Source organism: Pteropus alecto, unplaced genomic scaffold, assembly GCF_000325575.1.
Source record: "Pteropus alecto unplaced genomic scaffold, ASM32557v1 scaffold75, whole genome shotgun sequence".
In the NCBI taxonomy this organism is placed as follows: Eukaryota; Metazoa; Chordata; class Mammalia; order Chiroptera; family Pteropodidae; genus Pteropus; species Pteropus alecto.
This window is the reverse complement of record NW_006440638.1, coordinates 1,363,886-1,385,908: the sequence shown is the minus strand read 5'-3', so window position 1 is coordinate 1,385,908 and position 22,023 is coordinate 1,363,886. Positions and strand designations below refer to the sequence as shown.

The 22,023-nt window shown below is 34.2% G+C and overlaps 1 protein-coding gene across 3 annotated transcripts in view; it reads left to right on the top strand.

The window, feature by feature from the left end:
- GK5 (glycerol kinase 5 (putative)) overlaps positions 1 to 22,023 on the top strand; it is a 67,666-nt gene that overhangs the window by 7,998 nt on the left and 37,645 nt on the right. Inside the window, exons 2-4 of one of the 3 annotated variants that reach the window (XM_006917445.3) lie at positions 2,825 to 2,918; positions 5,070 to 5,145; positions 19,472 to 19,565. In XM_006917445.3, coding sequence (XP_006917507.1) covers positions 2,825 to 2,918; positions 5,070 to 5,145; positions 19,472 to 19,565 — 264 coding nt within the window. The remainder of the gene's footprint in view (positions 1 to 2,824; positions 2,919 to 5,069; positions 5,146 to 19,471; positions 19,566 to 22,023) is intronic. The other 2 variants (XM_025050782.1, XM_015593639.2) reach the window with 2 other exon arrangements.

Sequence of the window (22,023 nt, the reverse complement as noted above, 5' to 3'; positions counted from 1 at the left end):
TCTTGAGAGCAACTGGAGATAAAATACCTATGTTCAAGCTATCATTTTAAACTGAAGCCTTAGGTTCTTTTTATTTGTTTGTTTGTTTTTTATTAAATTTGTTGGAGTGACATTGGTTACTTGGTAGCTACTTTGGATTCTTCCATCTTATGAAAGAACTAATGTTATGCTTTTAAAGAACAAGTAATGAAATTGGTGGTTTTTTTTTTATTTTAATACAATATTTTATTTAACCCTACATATCCAAATTATAATCTCAACATTTAATCAAGAAAAAGTTACTTATAATATACTTTACTTTCCCCCCCATACATTTACAGTGCATCTTAATTCATCATGCCTATATCTACAAAAAAAAAAAAAAAAAAATCCTACTGGAACTTGTGGATGACAGTTCTTTTAGTACTTTAAAAATGTTGAGCTACTTACTTCTGGCCTTCATGGTTCTGATGAAAATCTACAGTCATTCAGATCATTGTTTTGAAGACATGTACAGCATACAATGTGTATATGCAATGTATCTGGCTGCTTTCAAATGATTTTCTTTGTTTTTCATTATTTTAATTATGAATCTGGATGGGTAAAGTTTTGGACTTATTCTGTTAGGAGTTTTCTAAGCTTCTGGAGTATATAGATTTTAAATCTTCCACCGAATTAAGGAAGTTTTTAGCACTATTACTACTGTGAAGTAATTTTTTTCTGCATACAACTCTTTCTTTTCTTCTTCTGGAACTCTGATGACATAAATAGTAGGCCTTTTGCTCTTTCCCCCGCTGAGGCTTTCTCCATTTATTTCTCTTTGTTGTTCATATTAAATGCTTTCTATTGATCTATCTTCAAGTTTATTGACATTCTCCTGCTATCTCTATTCTACTATTAAGCACATTCAGTATGCTTTTTAATTTTAATTATTATACTTTTATTTTTCTAATTTATTTTTTCCAGCTTTATTGAAGTATGATTGACAAATAAAAGTTCTATATATTTAATGTATACAATGTGATGTTTGGTATACATATAAATTGTGAAATGATTACTACAGTCAAGCTAATTAACATACCCGTCACCTCACAAGATTACCATTTGTGTTTGTGCATATTGGGAACACTTCAGCACTACTCTCTTAGCAAATTTCAACTGTACAATTCTCTTAGCACATTTCAAGTGTGCAATACATTATTAACTATTATAGTCACCATGCTGTTGTACATTAGGTCTTCAAAACTTATTCATCTTATAACTGAAAGTTTATACCTTTTGACCAGCATCTCTATTTCTCTCATTCTCCTAATTATGGTATTTTCAATTCTAAAAATTTCATTTTGTTTTTCTTCATGTCTTCTATTTCTTTGCTGAGACTTTCTGTTTTTCCATTTGTTTCAAAATAATTCACACTTCTTGATACACTGTTATAATAGCTACTTTAAAGCCTTTATCAGATACTTGTGTCACCTTGGAGTTGGTCTCTACTGATTATCTTTTTCCACATGAATTGAGATTTTTCTGGTTCTTCATATAACTTTTAATTTTGGAATATATCCTAGACATTTTGAATATCCTGGTATAAGACTCTGGGTCTTGTGGAAATCCTATGAGAAATGTTGGTATTTGTCTTTCAGTGGGCAATTAATTCAGTTAGGTTTAGGCTACAAATTCTGATTAGCCTTCTGTTATTCAATGTTAGTTCTGTTTTCAAGATCTTGACAGTACTATTTGGATATACCCTGTGTATGTGCCACCCAGTGGCCAGTGTAGGACCTGGGCAGTGGTCTTTCCCTTAATTCTGTTCTTTACATCTTTGCTATGCTGTTTAGGATTGCATTTACACATGTTCAGCTTAGAGGTGAGCCTAGAAGTTAATATACAACTTTCTGGAGTAGCTTTCACAAGCTCCTCCTCCCTCTCTGAGATCTTCCTGATACTTTTTGAGTCTTTTTGCCAGAAATCTGGAGCTTTCATTATGCTATTCTACTGGGCACTTCTTATGCCCACATCTGGGGCTGGGTGGGCATCAAGAGCACACAGAGAGAAAAAAGCCATGGAGGTTCACCTTAAATTTTTAGATTCACAATTCCTCTGACTGGAGAGGAAGTTTTACCTCCCTTTATATTTTAGGTGCTTGTGCTTACTGCTGCAGCCACCACTATGGGATAGACTGGGTACAAAAATATGGAGGCAAGGGGTAGGGGTGGAAAAAATGGGAAATTTTTCCCATTCCCTCTGAGTGGTAGCCAAAAGAAGAGAGCATCTCCTGGGGTTTCCACTTCATCCTGTTACCCACTTTTGGTTTTCAGGCTGCCTTGAGCCCAGGCCAGGTAATACCAGAAGAAAAATGGGAAAATTACCACCAGTTCAGGGGTACTTGAATTCTTATCTTCTAACCTACTCGTCCTGCCTCCATATACTTTTCTGAGTCCACAAATAGCTGCTTCATGTATTCCTTCCAGGTTTTATATTTGTATTAAGTGGGAGAGATAGAATAGAGTGTGCTTGCTCCTCTGTAGTCTGAAACAGAACTTGGTGCTTTGTTAATTTTTGTATATTAAAAGTCTGACTTTTTCTTATTACAAAAATAACACATCTTCAGTGTAGAAAACTTGGAAAATAAAGCCAAAATCTTTTGTAAACTCATGAACTAAAGAAAACTGGTTAGTATATTGTCCTTTTTTATTTCATATATGTATTATTTTTCCACTTTAACAATAAAAAGAATTAGGTAATTAAATAAAATCATGTTGTTAATGACTTTAACCAGCAATCTTAAGACCCAGATACTATTAACTTGATCTAATATTGTTTTTACTAAATCTTATATTTTCCATAGATAGAGAGTCTTTATCCTCAATTTGGCTGGGTTGAAATTGATCCTGATGTTCTCTGGCTTCAATTTGTTGCTGTAATAAAAGAATCTGTCAAAGGTAATTGAATTTATAAAAATAAAAATAGTAAAGTATGTTTTGTTTGCAATAAGAGTTTTCCTCAGGCATCTATAGAATTTTGTGGGTTTCCTAAATATAATTATACATATAACATTTTATTGCGGTCACAGTGTCAATTAATTTTGACCAAGAATGAGACGGTAAACAAAGGCTTTATTTGGGAGTCTTTTAAGAATTACAATTTGGAAACATTGATTTGGTTAGAAACTCCAACTATATTCTGAGCGTGAGAGAAAGGGACAGAGTTTGTGACAGGAAAAGGGAGCCTTACAAAGGTGTTATGCCAGTTGCTTTGACAGAGCTGTGATTGGTCCTGGCAAGCAGACTTACACTATGCTATATGTGATTAGTTGTTTATGTCTGTTACTAGGTAAAAAATTTATTTTTTAATAGAGTTCAGTGATGCAGAGCCAGTTCCAGGAACTATATCAGGATGTAGCCGTTTGGTTTAGCCCAGTTCAAAAGTTCAGTTTCATGTGGAAGGGGTGAGTTAGCTCAGCTTTCTAGAGGCTTTCTGGCTCCATTTTAAATGGCTCTCTTGACAATATCAATTCGGTTTTGCTGTTTTTCTTTCACAACAGTTTCTCAGTAATTTTCAGGGGACATGTACAGTTTACAGTGAACCACTTTGTCAAGGAAAGGTAACAGTTACTCTGTCCTCTGCTTTAAGTATTTTTCAGCCACAGTATAAAGGTTCAGCTTTCTTGTTCATTCCAGGTTATAGCTAGTGCCTATTTGATTTCCTGTTAGGTACAAAATGTCAGTGGGTTATAAACAAAATTAAAACACACAGTTCCTATGGACAGAAATTACAACTGAGTAACCTTTATTATGAAATAAGTTTATGTTTTATTTTTTTTTTCTTTGACGCAAAGTGCTTTCCTGACTGCAGCTATAGTCTGAAATCTTAGCTCTTTAAGAACGTTTTTGCTGTAACCTTTAAGAATATTGTTAATGTAAATTCTAAAAGGTCTTTTACTTTATTTTTCTGGCTGAATTACTTCTTCTCACCTTTTTGGTTTGAAATATTTAAAAGCCTAGAAAATTTTTTTCAGGAATAGTGCATAGGATACCTGTATACCTTTCTCTGAGATTCAGACATGTTTTACAATGTTTACTGTACCATTCTCTATAAACTTTTTTGGCTGATCCATTTGAGGATTGGTTATGATTTAATAAGCTGTTATCCCTAAATATTTCAGCATTATTTCCAAAGAAAAGGAGTATTCTTCTATTCACCACAATTCAGTTATCACGTAGAAATATAACATTAATATGGTAAAATTTTCTAATACTTACTCTTCAATATCCCCCATTATTTCAGTCATTAAGACCTTTTTTTTTTCGATCCAGAATCCAACCAAAGATGAGACCTTTCATTTAGCAGTCAGTCAGTATAATCTCCTTTAATCTAGAGCATGTTCTTTGTGACATCGACAGTTTTCAAATTAAAGACAAATTTGGTAGACTGTCCTGCATTTTGGGGTTGTCTGATTATTTCCTTCTGATTAGATTCAGGTTAAATATTTTTGAAAAGAGAAGAGTATAGGGGGTGATTTGTTTTTCTCAGTGCTCAAATTAAAGTCGTCCCTAATTTGCCTAGCAAGGTAAAATGCTTTTTTTAAAAGAACATCACAAAAAACACCTGAGTTGCTATATTTTAAGAAATTTGGATTTTTTTTAAAAAAAACTACGTTTTTATTTGCATCCTAGCATCTGTTTGTATGGAAAATAAAGTCTGAGCTTCAATAATTATACTACTTTCCCTGGAGATTTTCCTTTATTACCATCTACCAGATTCTATTATGGTTAGTCATTGCTTAAATTAAGATCTAATTTTTTAGTATTATCAGGAAGAAAATACAATCTGATTGTAAGCAGTGTTTTTTCTAACAGTCAAAGCAAAAAAGACCATTTTGTTATTATCAGGAAATAAACTTTTTTCCCTTTAAATAAAAAAATAATACAAAATCATCTTAATAATGCTTTCTTTATTAGTTCCAATTGTGTTATTAAAATGCTAAACCCAGATGATTTTCATAAAGATTATATTTAGTGATTCCTTTTCCATACTATGATAAAAAACTTCACTGGCTTTTAAACATGTGTTGCATCTATCTTTAACTTTAGCTGCAGGAATAGAGATGAATCAAATTGTTGGCCTTGGCATTTCAACACAGAGAGCAACTTTCATTACATGGAACAAGTAAGTGCATTGTGTGGTAAGCACTCTATTGCTGGGTTCATACAACAGTGAATACACTGCTGTGAAACCTGTTTGGAGAATTTTAAATTTGTGAATTAAGAACAATTTTGCTTGGTTAAGAGAGATGAAAGTAGGCCTACATTCTGGCTTATTAAAATATGTTCTGTACATGTCATCTGGGCTTGATTTATATAAAATAATAACCATAAAAAAAACTGTTGCTGTTCCAAAAATTCTCCATTTCTTTCTTTTGGTGTGAGTTAGTTTTTCAAATAAACCTGGATTGAAGACCTAAAAAATTAGTTTATACTTAAAAAGATTCAGGGCAACCTAACAAATTTCAGAAACACAATATAATTATGGTATATATTTTCAGTCTACCCCAAATTTAACATTTAAGTACATATAGCATAAGAGCTACATGTAGATTAATCACAACTATACTATCCTAATAGCTACCATATAGCGAATACCTATAACAGTACTTCAGATTCCATTATCCTTACAAGGAAACCTGTTATTTCAGTATTATGTCTATTTTTACAGAGAAAGAAACTGAGACTCAGAAAAATAAGTTGTTCAAGGTCACTCAGTTAATAAATAGAGCCAAAATTCCAAATTATCTTTTTACTCTGAAGCATATGCTCTTTCCAATACTCCATTTGCCTTCAATGTGTGTTTCTTACTTTAAAAACAATAACAAAACACCGTAAAATGTCTGTTACAAAGCACTAGACTCCAAAGGGCATCTTGAACTTGGGGCAGTGGGGAAGAATAGTGGTTAGTGCAGGGCATAGGGATAGGTTTAAGAAATATAATGAAAGTGATTTCACAAGAACTTAGCCTTTAATTCAGTATTAGGGAAGAGGAAGAAGTTTAAATTTACTAATTTTTCTGGGTTGGTGTTCAGGAGGATAAGATAGAAATTATATAGACTATAAGAGAAGGAATGAGTTAGGTGATGATGAAGGTTGATAGAAGGGAACATGATAAAGTATTTGGCTTGAGACATGTGAACGTGGAGATATTATCTCAAAGGTGGTTAGAATATTGGTCTGGTTTAAACTGAGGCATAGCTCATTTTCTTTAGATAGAAGTTCTTTTTTTCAGGGTATAATGCATCTCAGATTAATCCCTGCATCTATATTCCCCCCAAATCTCCCCCCAAGTCCCCACCCAGTGGCTTGGGCATAGCAAATTAAAAATCATCTATGTAGATTAGAGTTTCTAAACAGTGATGCTTTTGACATTTTGGGCCAAGTGATTCTCTGTTGTTGAGAGCTGTCCTGGACATTGTAGGATGTTTAGCAGTATCCTGGCCTCTATCCACTAGATTGCATCTCACTCTCCTAGTTTTGACAACCAAAAATGTCTCCAGACATTGCTAAATGCCCCCATGATGCAGGGGGTAGAATCACTCCTAGTTGAGAACAGTTGACATAGGCAAAGTCTGGAGAAGTAGATGTGTTCTCTTGTAGGGATTATACGGATAGAAAAGAAGAAGACTGAGGATCTGGACAATGAGCCCCCTGCCAAATTAAAAAAATTTGGGAGCAAAAAGCTGGCAAAACAAGACTGAAGTGAATCTGGGAAGTAGATGGTCTGGAAGTAGAGGCAGGAGAGTGTTCCTAGGGAAACAACTGATTGGAAGTATCATGTTTGGTTAGATTTGGAGATTAGGTTATTGGCCATGAAATTGCTTTCATCAGAACCCAGATATCAGGTCATTCATGACACAAAGAACAAAGGATTAGGAAGCAATGTTTTTTTGTGACAGGAGGACCATCTCTCACTTTCAGGAGAAATAGAAGAGTCAGATTCCAAGATAGTTCACTTCCCTTTCTAGTGTTGCTGTTGTAGAAGGATAAGATTTCTTTCTAAGACAATTAATTGTGATTTTTTTCTTTTTGGCTGTCCTTTCTTGAAATGTTTGTATTCTTTCAAGTGTTTTGAAATTTTGCTCAGAGGCACTGAAATACTGGATATTTTCAAATAAAAAAAAAAGGAGGCACAGGAGGCTTCGTACTTCTTTTACTTAAAATAATGGAGCCTTTTCTTCTCCCTGGCCCCTGGTAAGCTATTGTAGCCTATAAGGCTAGCAGATTTTTCATGCCAAACAGCTAAGATACATTATAGGAGTGGGAACATTTCTGAGCCAGAAGGAAGTACTCCTTGCTCATTTTTGAGAGAAAAATAGAGACAGACTGGACCTTGTGGAACAATCTATTGTTTATTCTAGTCCCAGCCATCACCTCCTTTTCCCAGCTCATTTTCTTTTTCTCCATGTATCCATGGTGCATTTCTGTCTTCATGGCCATGGAAATGTTATTTTCCTTATAGCTGCTGTCAGAAAATCTAAAACTTTGAAATTTCTTTTTGTTTTTCCTCCTTGCCCTGCACCCCTCCTCCCCCCCACCCCCGCCCGCAACATTCTGATGCCAGGAAACTTGGTTTTTATTAACTTTTTTCAGTTCTTGAGTTTTCTTCCTATTCTTCAGGTTAATTTTCCTTCACTATATTTAATACAGTGTTTTTAGTCTATCTTCCAAAATAACTCTCAATGATATCTTCTCCATTTTGGTATTTTAAATTCCTTTTGTTCTAAAAAAAGATCATGACATATTTTGTTTCTTCAATCTCTGTTTCTCTCAGAGAGGCTTCTGCCAACTAACCTTAGAACCGGGTGTGTGCCAATTAGTAACGTAAACTATGAGTCACATGAACTAGCATTCACTCAGTAACTGTTTGAAGACTTAGAGGGTGTTGGCTGCTGGACTGAATATAAAGATGAATAAGAATACCAGCCCTCAAGGAATTTACAGTCTCATAATACAAGTACATAAATTATTGTGTTCCCACAGCACCAAAGATATATTTTTATAGTACTTGATACTTGTATTAATAGTTCTTACCAATTACTTATGACATAAAACATTTTAAGAGCCATAGAATGATAGTATTTTAGAGAGGTTTAAGGCAATTCATTTACAGCATTGCCTTTCATGTTTTTCCTCCATTTCTCCTTTTATTGTTGACAGAGATAAAATAAACCCAATCTACTGTATTATGAATTAATGATGCTACTTTCATCTTGTGATCCTGTCTTTCTTCAGCTATACTAGCCTTAAATACATCATGCTTCATCCTGCCTTGGACAATTTGAACATATACATTTTGGGGAGAATATTCACCCTTTTTGATTGTTCCTATTCATCCTTTAGAGCTCAGTTCCATTGTTACTTCTCAAAGAAGCCTTTCCTGACTCCCGGACTAGGCAGGGTCTCCCTGTTAAATATGCTCCTGGCACCCTGTATTTATCCTTTATAGGACTTTTTCTTGCTGTACATAAGCAATTGAGTAATTGATTATTTGCTTGACATGTCTCTCTGTTCACAGTTGTGTCCCCAGCTCCTGGCACAAATTGGTACATAAATGTTTGTTGAATCAGTGGTTTAGAATCAGATTTAAATGTGTAAGTAGCTGCTATTGTAGATTGGCTCCAAAGAATCATATATTAATAGATTTCATTTCTATCAAACACAGTCTGTTAGTCGCTGTTGGTAGAACAAAATTTGTTCGTTTATCAAATACCTCTTGGTACTGAGCTATGCAGTGAGAATCTGAAAGTGAAGAGATTGTGCCCTCACGAGGCTCACAGTCCAGTGGTAAATATAGATGTATGTGTATATAGATAAGTTGGGGTGCATCCTGATAAATGTCTGCCCTATAGAACTGCTTTGTACCTGGTAGTGAAGGAGCTAGAGGGGGAGACTGAATAGCCTAGAAGGGGGAGTTAGGCAAGGCTTCATGGAGGCATTTGAGCCAAGTCTTGAAGGATGAATAGGAGTTTCCTAAGTAGGAAGAGTAGATCACTGGCAAAGGCAGGAGGTGCAAGAGCATAATATATATGAAGCATCAAATATACTTTGGAAATCAAGGGGTGAAATAAAGAAGGCACCATGCCTAAGTGTTTAATTCCTTCTTAACTCTGACCTCATCTCTGACCTCCCTCCTCCTGTCCTGTGCTCCAGCCACACAGGCTTGCTCTCTGTTTCTTGAACATTCCCCGCTGGTTCCTACTTTTGGAAGGAGCAGCTTTACACCTGTTGCTCCCTCTGCCTGAAGCTCTCTTACCTGAGATCTTACCTGTTTCTCATCGTTCAGATCTCACCTCAAAGATCACTTTTTCTAAGAGACCTTCTTGATCATTTTATTTTCTCATCACTTTGCCATTTTATTTTCTTCATATCATTTATCATTATTTAAAATTTTTATTTCTTTGCATATTTATTTATTACATCTGTTTATTTCTTTGCATATTTATTAAATAAATAAATAAATAAATCTTTCTTTCCCACAGAAATAAGTTCTGTGAGTGTTGGGATTTGCCAAGTTTTGACTGAAACAAGTGAAGGATACTGTTAACTTAGGTGTGGCACACTACAGGAAGAGGAGCAGCAGGTTTAGGGTGGACATGTTGCACTTGAGATGACATGGGACAATCTTAGGAGATATGAGGAAGACAGCTATTTGTGAGGTGATGGAATTTAAATGAGGGGTCCTAGAGATGTAGATTGGTGAGTGGTTCTGTGATGACTACATTCATGAGTGTGGGTCAGATTTTTCAGAGAGAGCAGCTATTTAAAAAGAAACAGGGGACCAAGAATGCAATCCTTAGCAAAGATCAGAATTTAGCTGGCAGTCAAAGGAAGAAAAATCTGCAAAGGATGTACTTAATTTAGAGAGGTAGGAGGAGAAACAGTACAGTGATGTCATGAAAGCTTGGGAAAGTGACAGTTTTAAGACAGAAGAAGTGATTATCTGGAGCCAGTATTGCAGAAAAGTCAAGTCAAATTGAAAAGGATCCTGGAAATCTGGGAACGTTGGTGACCATAGCGAATGTAATTTTCATGAATGATTGGGAATCTAAATTGCATTTGAATTTTATTTGGTCGAAGTAATGAGGGGTGATGAGGAAGCATTGAAGGGGCTTAGCTAGGTGGGGGGCATCCTGGGTCAAGAGAGATGTTTTTGGTTCTGCTTCAAAGATGGGAGATCAGGTATGTTTAGAGAGGGTATCGAAGGAATATTTGATTAAATGAAGTGATGAAAGAGACGGGAAAGCATGGATGTAGAGAGTACAGGTGGAGATACCAGCCTTAGACTTGGAGAGGGAAAGCATTTCCTTTGAACCAAGACAGAGCTGCATAATGGCTGTAGGTGTAGCTGGTGTAGGAGTGGGAGATTGAGGAAAGTCTTTCCTTGTGTTATTTCTTCAGAGAAATAGAGAAGTAGGATGCCAACAGTGGCCTAGAGCTTGAGAAATCTGGTGAAAATTTGGACGTGCCATTTGTGGGGAATGGAGAGGAAACTAATGAAGGACAAGAGAAAGAATTATCATTTTAAGTGACTATGAGAGCATGGATGAGGTTGTATCCCATAGATATGGATTGGTACCAGTTCACAAGGCTATGTGACTTTTCTCCAATCCCTCTCAATATTTCTGGCATTGACATTAGAGAGAGAAGAAGGTTAGATTGGTCCCATATTAGGTGTTGAAAGGTAAATAATTAACTTGAAAGTCAAGGTGTAAAGAGTGACATCATGAAAAATAGTGGAGTAGAAAGCTTTAGGATTGGTCGGTCTTTCCACCAAAGCAACCATTGAGTTGGAAAGAGAGATTGCAGTAAACTTTTTCAGAACTCTAGAACCTGGTTGGTCCTTATAACAACCAGGGGAGTGCTGGATGAAGATGGACGCTACTATTCTTAGTTAAGAGAGGGTATATGCAAACCAGCCACCATCTTCCATTCCTTAGCCCTGCTGCAGGTATAGGGAAAGCAGCCCACATTACTGGAAAAAGTGGCTGGTGCCAGGGCCGGGAGTTGGGACCTTGTCCTACATAATTTTGGCTTATATGCTTTGGTGGATTTGGCAGTGCCCTGCAGGACAGGCATAGATGTTTACCTAAGTTCTGGCCCTCTCAGCCCTCTCAGCTGCATTGGCTTCCTAGACAGCATCTGTTGGAAGGTTTAATGGGCTACTCCCATTCTGGGTTTTTTTTTTGGAGCCAGGCATTTGAGAAAATCTTTGTTCAAAGAGGCCCACACCAAGACATCATAATTAAATTGCTAGTTTAAAGACAAAGAAAAAAATCTTAAAAGCACTAAGAGAAAAGCAGTTAGTTATCTATAAGGGATCTCCCATAAGACTGTCAGCTGATTTCTCAACAAAAATTTTGCAAGCCAGAAAGGATTGGCATGACATAGGCAAAGTAATGAAAAGCAAGGACCTATAACTGAGACTACTCTACCCAGTAAAGCTATCGTTTATCCTCCAAGGACAGATAAAGAGCTTCCCAGACAAGAAGAAGGTAAAGGAGTTTATCACCACTGAACCAGTATTACAAGAAATCTTAAAGGGACTTTTTTAAGAAGAAGAAGGAAAAAAAGATCATAAATGTGAATAATAAATTGGCAATATCTATATACCTATCAATAATTACTTTAAATATAAATGGACTAAATGTACCAACAAAAGATATAGAGTGGCTGAATGGATAAGAAAAAAGACCCATACATATGTAGTCTATTAGAGACTCACTTCAGATCAAAAGTCACACACAGACCAAAAGTAAAGGAATGGAAAAAATATATTTCATGCAAATGGAAACAGAAAGAAGCTGGGGTAGCAATACTTATATGGGCTTTAAAACAAGGGCTGTAACAAGACAAAGAAACATCATAATGATAAAGAGATCAATGCAACAAGAAGATACAACCCCTATAAATATTTACACAGTCAATGGAGGAGCACCTAAATATATAAAGCAAATATCCATGGGCATAAAGAGAGAGATTGACAGTAATACAGTCATAGTAGGGGACTTTAACATCCTATTGACTTCAATTGGTAGATCTTCCAGGCGGTAAATCAACAAGGAAACAGCAGCCTTAAATAACACAGACCAGTTGAATTTAATTGATATTTTTGGAACATTTTACCCTAAAGTAGCAGAATAGACATTCTTCTCAAGTACACATCAAATATTTTTCAAGGTAGGCCATAGGTTAGGTCACAAAACAAATACCTTCTCCAATCACAATGGTATGAAGCTAGAAGTCAACTACAAGAAGAAAACTGAAAAATACATAAACACATAGAGGCTAAATAACATGCTACTGAACAATGAATGGGTTAACAATGATATCAATGAAGAAATAAAGGGATACTATGAGACAAATAAAAATGAAAACACAATGACTCAAAATCTATGGGACAGAGCAAAAACAGTCCTCAGAGGGAAATTCAGAGTAATACAGGTCTACCTCGTAAACAAGAAAAACCTCAAATAAACAATCTAACCTTACACTTAAAGGAACCATGAAAAGAACAGCAAAAAGTCCAAAGTGAATCAAGAAAAAACAGAAATTATGGACAGACCAAAAACTAATAAGAAATTGAATCAGTTAAAAAAACAAAAACAAAAACAAACAAACAAAAAAACACTACCAAAAAACAAAAGTCCTGGACTAGGTGGCTTCACAGGTGAATTTTACCAAACATTCAGAGAAGAATTAGTACCAATCTTTCTCAAACCATTACAAAAAATTGAAAAGGAGGGAAGGCTCCTGAGCTCATTTTATGAGGACATAATTACTTGACTCTAAAACCAGACAAAGACATTAAAAAAAAGATGATTGTAGACCAATATTCCAGATGAACATTGATGCAAAAATCCTCAACAAAGTATTAGTAAACTGGATTCAGAAATACATTAAAAGATCATATACCATATTCAAGTGGGATTTATTCCTAAAATGTAAGGTTGGTTCAATATCCACAAATCAATTAATGTGATATATAAACAAAATGGAAGTTAAAAATCATATGATCAGATCAATAGATGCAGAAAAAATATCGCACAAATCTAGCATCCATTTTTGATAAAATTCTCAGCAAAGTGGGAAGAGACGGAATATACCTCAGTCTAATAAAGGCCATGTATGACAAACCCCCACCTAACATCATACTCAATGGTGAAAAGCTAAAAGAGTTTTCTCAAGATCAAGAACAAGACAAGATGTCTACCTTCGCCACTTCTATTCAAAATAATATTGGAAGTCTTGGCCACAGCAGTCAGACCAGAAAAAAGAAGTAAAAGGCATTCAAATTGGAAAGAAGTAAAACTGTCATTATTTGTAGATGACATGACACTATATGTACAGAACCCTAAAGCATCCACCAAAAACACATTAGAACTGCAATTTAATTCAGTAAACTAGTAGGATACAAAATTAATATTTGCAAATTGATTGTATTTTAATATACCAATAATGAATTATCAGAAAGAAAAATTAAGAAAATCCCATTTACAATTGCATAAAAAAATACCTAGGAATAAATTTAACTAAGGAGGTAAAAGACCTGTATTTGGAAAATTATGATATTGAAGAAATTGAAGAAGATACAAATGAATGGAAGCATATATCTTGCTCATGGATAGGAAGAATCAACATCATTAAAATAGCCATACTACCCAAAGCAATCTACAGCTTCATTACAATCCCTATTAAAACACTCAATGGCATGTTTTACAGAACTCACATGAATAAACATAAAATTTATATGGAACCACAAAAGACTCTGATCAGCTAAAGCAATATTGAGAATGAAGAACAAAGTTGGAAGAATCACACTACCTGATTTCAAACTATACTACAAAACTGTAGGAATTAAAACAGCATAAACTCAGATACATAAATCAATGGAACAGAATAGAGAGCCCAGAAAATAAACCCACACATGTATGGTCAATTAATCTATGACAAACAAGGCAAGAATATATACTGGGGTAAAGACAGCCTCTTCAGTATATGGTGTTGGAAAATGGACAGATACATGCAAAATAATGAAGCTAGACCATTTCTTCCGCCATAAATAACAATAAACTTAAATAACAATAAACTTAAATGTAAGACCTCAAACTATAAAACTCCTAGAAGAAAATGCAGGCAGTAAACTCTGACATTGATTATAGTAATATATATATTTTTGAACATAATTCATCAGACAAAGGGAAACAAAAGAGAAAAATTAACAAATGGAACCACATCAAACTAAAAAGTTTGCACAGCAAAGGAAATCATCAACAAAATGGAAGGACAATCTACTGAATAGAAGATATTCACCAATGACACATCTGATAAAGGCTTAATATCTAAAATTTATAAAGAGCTCATATAATTTAACACCAAAAAACAACAACAACAACAACGATCTGATTAAAAAATGGGCAGAGAACCTGAATCGCTATTTCTTAAATGAGGACGTACTAATGACCAATAGACAACATTTGAAAAGATGCTCAATATCACTAATCATCAGAGAAACACAAATTAAAACCACAGTGAGATACCACCTCACAACTGTCAGAATGGCTATCATCAATACATCAACAAACAGGTGTTGGTGAGGATGTGGAATAAAGGGTACCCATGTGCACTGTGCAAATTGGTATAGCCACTATTGTAAACAGTATACAGTTTCCTCAAAAAAATTAAAAATAGAACTACCTTAAGACTCAGCAATTTCACTTCTGAGTATTTATCTGAAGAAATCCCAAACATTAATTCAAAAAGATATATGTATCCCTATGTTCATTGAAGTATTATTTACAATAGCCAATATGTAGAAGCAATCTTAGTGTCCATCAATAGATGATTGGATAAAAAAGAAGTAGTATACATATAATGGAACATTTCTCCACTGTAAGAATAAAATCTTACCCTTTGGGATAACATAGATTGACCTACAGGATGTTATGCTAAGTGAAATAAGTCAGTCAAAGAAAGACAAATACTGTATGATTTCACTTAAATGTGGAATCTAAAAATCAAAATAAAACAGAAACAGACTTATAGAATCAGAGAACAAATTGATGGTTACCAGATGTAAGGGAGATTGGAGGCCTGGGTGTGGAGAAATTAAGTACAAATTGACAGCTACAAAATAGTCACAGAGATGTGAAGTACAGCATCGAGAATATAATCAATAATACAATAAATATGTATGGTGCCAGGTTAGTACAGAATGATCGGGGGGAATCACTTCCTAAGTTATATAAATGTCTAACCACTGTGCTGTACACCTGAAATTAATATATTGTTGAATGTCAACTGAAAATGAAAAATAACCTTCCCATTTACACAAAGAAAATCTTGGTCAGTTCACAGAGATAGTAGAAGTTTCAGAAACTTCAGCAAGTACACAACAAGGAATATACATTACATAAAAATAGTTTGGAGAAATCACTAACTGACAGCTCCAGCTCTCAACAGTGAGAAATCAGCAATCTTTGAGGAGTGGGAAAATCAGATTTCTAGAATTAGCACATTAATTTTCAAAGGAACAAAAGTTTAAACATCTCACTGGCTAACTCATGAAATGTTTGATAAATTCACCTATTAAAAACTAAAATTATACATTAAGGTATAAAATTACACATTATAAATAGTGTATTTAAAATTGTACCATTCAGAATTAATGACCTTTCCTTATAATCACTCTCAACTCCCTTAATTACTATGTCTTTCCTGTAAACAGCACCTCTGAGTATTCAGCCTCACCAGTTATTAAAGCAAGGTGCATTCTTATATATTAAACTAACAAAAAGGAAAATCAATGTGTGTGAGATTATGGCAAAAGTGTTTCACTCATGCATTGCTGTCATAGCCTATAATATATTCATGTTTGTTTTTATATAAAGTTAATATCTCCAGATACTTATCAGGTAAAACTGGTGCTCCAGACATGCCCCCATGCATCATCTGGTATGGACAGTCTAGCTGAGAAGGCATTTAACTGTGTGGCATTAGAAGTATTAAAATAATCAATATGCAATATTGATGACAACATCAAATATTGCAGGTTTCACCACAGCTGAGGAGCTGGAAAATTGTCTTACCCTTTGACTCAATAATCTCAAATGTAGGAATAAGTGAGATTTGGGAAAATTAGCCCAGTAGAGACAACAGCAGTACCTCAAAACATGTCTTTTGGAAATAGGGTCATTGCACATGTAATTAGTTAAAATGACTCATAATTCAGTAGGGTGGGTTCCTAATCCAGAGTGACTGGAGGCAAGGAAGGATTCCTTTATAGGTTTCATAGGGAGTATGGTTCTGTCAACACCTTGTTTGTGGACTTCTAGCCTCCAGAACTCTATGAGACAAATTGCTATTGTTTTAAGCCACTCAGTTTGTGGTACTTTGTTACAGCAGCCCAAGGGAACTAATACAATGGTCAATTCATTTTTGATAAGGATGCCAAGACCAGGAAATGGGGAAAGAACAGTCTTTTCGACAAAATAATGCTTCGAAAACTGGATATCTAAATGAAGTTAAACCTTTACCTTTCACCATATACAAAAATTACTTTGAATAGTGGATCAAAGACTAAATTTAAAAGATAAAACTATTAAACTTTTAGAGGACAGTCTACATGAGCATGGATTTAGCAATGATTTCTTAAATGGCATCAAAAGCACAACTTGAAGAAGAAAAATTAGATAATTTGGACTTCGTCAAAATTAAAAACTTTTGTGCATTAAAGAATACTATGAAGATATTTTCTTTATTAATAATGACTAATTTTTCCTTTAATTTTCTTAATTATTAGAACGATTCAAAGTGGAAAATTTGCCCCAAATTTTAGTCCTCAACCTTAGATGAAATTACAAACCAAACATTCCAAGACACACACCTTCCATAATAACAAGCAATAAAGTTATGTTGGAATTATTCTGACATAATGTGCAATTTCCATTTTAAAAATATGTCAGAAAATTTACACTCATTGGTATCTAAAATCTACAGTTAGATTTCTGAAACCTGATTCTGGCATGTAATATGGAAGCTATGTATCTTGGTACGTTTGGTTTGTAATTTCATCTAAGGTTGAGGACTAAAACAATAGGATTTGTTTTGTACTAATGATAATGGTGAATGGATAACTAAGGGGAAAAGAAATAACATGTTCATGTTATAGGTGAATGATGTGATTCCCATTAATAAAGATGAAGAACAAAACTAAAAGGACACGAGAGTGAAAAGAAAACTCACAAAACAGGAGAAAATATTTGCAAATCATATATTTACCATATATAAAAATTCCTACAACTCAACAAAGAAGCCCAAATAGCATAATTCATAAATAGGCAAAGGACTTGAATAATATACAATCTATAAACATGAAAAATGCTCAATATGATTAGTTTTGGGGAAATGCAAATCAAAACCACAATGAGGTACCACTTCATATCCACTAGGATGGCTATCACTTTAAAAAATGGAAAACAAATGTTGAGGATGTGGAAAAATTGGAACTCCTGTGTATTGGTTGTGTAAACATAAAAAGGTACAGCTGCTGTGGAAAACTAAACATAGAATTATGCTATAACCCAGCAATTCTAATCCTAAGTATATACCCAAAGGAATTGAAAACAGATACTTATACAGCAATTTTTCACAATAGCAAAAATGTGGAAGCAACCACAGTGTTTGGAAATAATGGTGTTGGTTACACAACATTGCAAAATGTGCTTACTGCCATTGAATTGTGCACTTAAAAGTGGTTAAAATGGTACATTTCATCTTATGTATATTTTATCACAATTATGGAAAAAGACAGACAAAAGTGGAGAAAGTGTAAAGGCAAGTTCTTAATAAAAATGATTGGCCATGGAATCCTGGAAAGTAAGTAAGCCTAGAAAAGACTGGTAGGAAGAGAAGAGAATATTTGAGGTATTAAAGGTTACAGTGTGTCAGAGGGAAGATATTTAGAGAGTAAGATCGAGAGAACTGAAATACAGTCATGTGCCATATAATGATGTTTTGGTCAACGTCAGACCGTATATACAGTGGTGGTCCCATAAGATATAATGGAGCTGAAGAATTCCTATTGCCTAGTGATGTCTTAGCCTTCATAACTTCTTAGCACAGTACATTACTCATGTGTTTGTGGTAATGCTTGCTGCTGTAAACAAACCTGTGCTGCCAGTCAGATGAAAGTACAGTACATACAAGTATGTACAGTAGATAATACTTGGTAATAAATGATGATGTTACTGATTTCTGCATTTACTATACTATACTTTTATTATTTTTTAAAGCATACATTTTGCACTTGTAAAAAAAGTTTGCTGTAAAGCAGTATGCCATATTAACCTGCAGTAGCCTCATGTATCTGTTTTGTGTGTCTCTTGATTGCATCATTTTTTCTTTTGCTTGATTAAATCTCGTGTTGTTTTGCGCCATAACATGCTGTACGGGCTTGTAGCCTAGGAACAATAGGCTATACCATGTAGCCTAGATGTGTAATAGGCTAGACCATCTAGATTTGTGTAAGTGCACACTTCGATTTTTACACAATGATGAAATCGCCTAATGACACATTTCTCAGAATGCATTCCCGTTGTTAAGTGGCCCATGACTGTAATAGCTAGATGTGTTGACTGATATATTGGAATGTTAGAATTTCAGTGGCAGAATGTTCCCAGTTAATAAAGTTGAGGATGTGACCATAGGTGTGGACTGCCTAATAAGTGTGGGAAATGACAGTCTCGGGAACAGAACATGGTGAAGTGGGGAACGTGGAGAGGGTATAGAAAGCAAGCTTGAGTTGGATGTTGAAGATTAGTAGATATCAGTGGTTGGTTTACAGGAGCCTCATAGGAAAAATGATTGATTTTTACTATATTTCGTAGTTCTGTGCTTTTATTATAGTATTGGCCCAGAGTTTGTTGAATTTCTTTTTACTGAACTAATTTTGGTAAGCCTGGTGGGTTGCCAATGGCTAACTAAGCCTATCCTAAAGTTGAGAGTTGTAGAAATAGACTCAGGCAATATTTCAGCTCTTCTGTACATACAGAGGCTTTATGTGATTGTGTATATCAAGATAAGTATAATGAAGGGGAAAAACATTAGCTTCTTTATCTTGCTTTAAAAAGTATATAAACAAGCAATTAAGGCTTTCCATTAGTTTTAATTTGGGGAGGAGGCTTCAAAAAGAATTTAGTGCTTCAAAAAGAATATCCTTTTGGATAGAGTCTGATCTAAAATTTTATACCCTATGTCACCTGATAATTGTAAATTGTGTTCGATTTATAAAATTAAAGAGAAGGAAGTCATTTGGAAAGCCCCATCTAATTAAATTATACTTTGAAATTATAGTTTCGCCTCTAATTTTGTTTTCTCTTACAGTGGATCTTTCATATAATATAGTCTTTGATTTATATTGAATTTCAAAATGTTTCCATCTTTCTTAGGAAAACAGGAAGTCATTTTCACAACTTCATTAGTTGGCAAGACCTAAGAGCTATCGAACTTGTAAAATCTTGGAATAGTTCACTTATAATGAAGGTAATCTTTTTCTTCTCTGTAATTTAGATGTTCCTGTTTTTCCTGTAAATGTCCCTTAACTGTAGACATAATTGTATAATCACCTATCTATGCTATTTTTGAACATTAAGAAGCAAATACACATATGAATGCTCTACACATCAGTGAAATTTAATAATAGTTACCCAAAAGCATATGTGGTAGACTGAAGTATTTAACAATTACACTTCAGGAAGTCCTGAGGAGGTTTGGGGTGGACCAGAGCTTCACATGTTAGTGAGAATTCATGTTTCCATTCCTGGAGAAATGAAAAAAATATAAACTATGCCCAGAAAAGATACACCTTGCTTTAATAACTTGTGAGGCTGAATACTGAGAGGTGCTGTTTATAGGAAAGACACAATAATTAAGAGAGTTGAGAGTGGATATAAGGAAAGGTCATGAATCCTGAATGGTACAATTTTAAATATACTATTTATAATGTGTGATTTTATACCTTAATGTATAATTTTAGTTTTTAATAGGTGAATTTATCAAACATTTCATGAGTTAGCCAGTGAGATGTTTAAACTTTTGTTCCTTTGAAAATAAACTGTGACCATGAAAACATTCACTTCTGTAGCAGAAGCCCCAAATCTCAAATCATGATGCCACAACCACAGTCAAGAAAATGAACATTTCATCATTACAGGATCCATCGTGTTTCTCTTACATAACCACACCCACTTCTCTCCTGTGCACTTCTCCACGCTCTCTGATCCCTAGTTCCTTTCAACAATTAATTTGTCCTCCATTCAAAATTTTTCTCATTTAAAAGATGTTATGTACATAGAATCATGCAGTATAAAACCTTTTGGGATTTGCTTTCCTAGTACAATTCCCTGGAGAATCCAAGTTGTTATGTGTATCAATTGCTTGTTTCTTTTACTGCTGAGTTGTATTCAATGGTATGGATATACTACCTGATGGAGGATATTTTTACTAACTCTAGTTTTTGGCTATTAGAAATAAATCTGTTATAAACATTTGTGTACACGATTTTATGTGAATATAAATTTTTTTATTTCTCAAGGATACATGCCCCCAAGAGTGCAAATGTTGGGCGATATGATAATTACATGGTTTATAAACTGTTTTTTAGAATGGCTGTACCATATATATTTCCACCAGCAATGTATGAGTTATAGGACATACATTTTTCTTATTTTAACATCTTTGAAATCAGGATGCATTTTGAACCATTAATTATACCTTAACATTATGTCATAATTTAACTGGCAGGATTGTTTTTCTTTTTTGGTGGTATATTAAGTAGCAATTCCTTTTACAATCAGTATCTTCTTAGATGATCTCATTTGTTGATTTGATCACTTATTTGTCTGTCTCTTCCCACTAGAATGTAAATTTAAGGAAGGCAGGGATTCTGCCTGTGGTTTTTTACTCTTTTTTTCAAGGCCTAGTACAGTCCTTGGTACATAGAAGGAACCCAATAGATGTTTGTTTAATATGTGGACCAAAGTGTTAATTGTTCATATGTTGACTTAAAGTGCCAATGTTAGAACTATTAAAATTTTTTTTGTAACCAACTTGCCACCACCTGAGGTATCTACATTTTAACAGAAGATTCCCAAAGGATCCTAAATCTAACTTTTATAGAGAAAAGTATAGTGTGCTTAGAGAAGAAGAACCCATTTCAGTTTGAGATATTTCTTAACATATAACAATTCAGAAGGAGGGTTATGGGTGGCCACTTTAAATACTTTTAAAAAGTATTATATTTTAATAAATAATGTAAAATATAAAGAAATACGGAAAGTTTGAGCACTGAACAGGTGAAATGAAGTTCAAAGGGTACAAACTTTCGGTTATAAGATGGATAAGGTCTGAGGATCTAACATAAAATGATGACTATAGTTGATAACACTTTTGTATAATTGAAATTACTAAGAGTAGAACTTTAAATGTTCACACGCAAAAAAAAGGTTTAAAAAATTAGAAAGAGGCTCATTGTTCAAAAGAAAAAGATAAGACTGAAATGTAAAGGGAACTAAGTCTACGCATTTTCTTGATTAGTGTGTTATGGTAAAAGTGAAAGAAAAATAAATGTTACTATTTTTAATAAGCTAAAAAAATCTTTAAATTTATTTTTGGGAGAGGGTTGGGGAACAAGAGAACAATGCAAGAGGTGGGTAAATTCTCTATAAGTGAATGTTTTATAAAACATCAGTTTCAGAAGTTGTATTGTCCACCTGAGTCCTTGTAGTAGGTAGCAGGGAAAGACTTGTTTGTTTTCTGTTTTTGTGTGTGTATGTGTGTATTTTTTTTAGCATGTCTTACAAACTTTAAAACTCAAAGCTGAGTTTCTGTGTAAGTCTTTTTAAAGATTTTGCTTATTAAGAAGTAAATTTGAAGTCATATATGTTTCTTCTTTGATCATTAGATAAGTATAGACAGTATTAAAATCATATACCCAATTTTA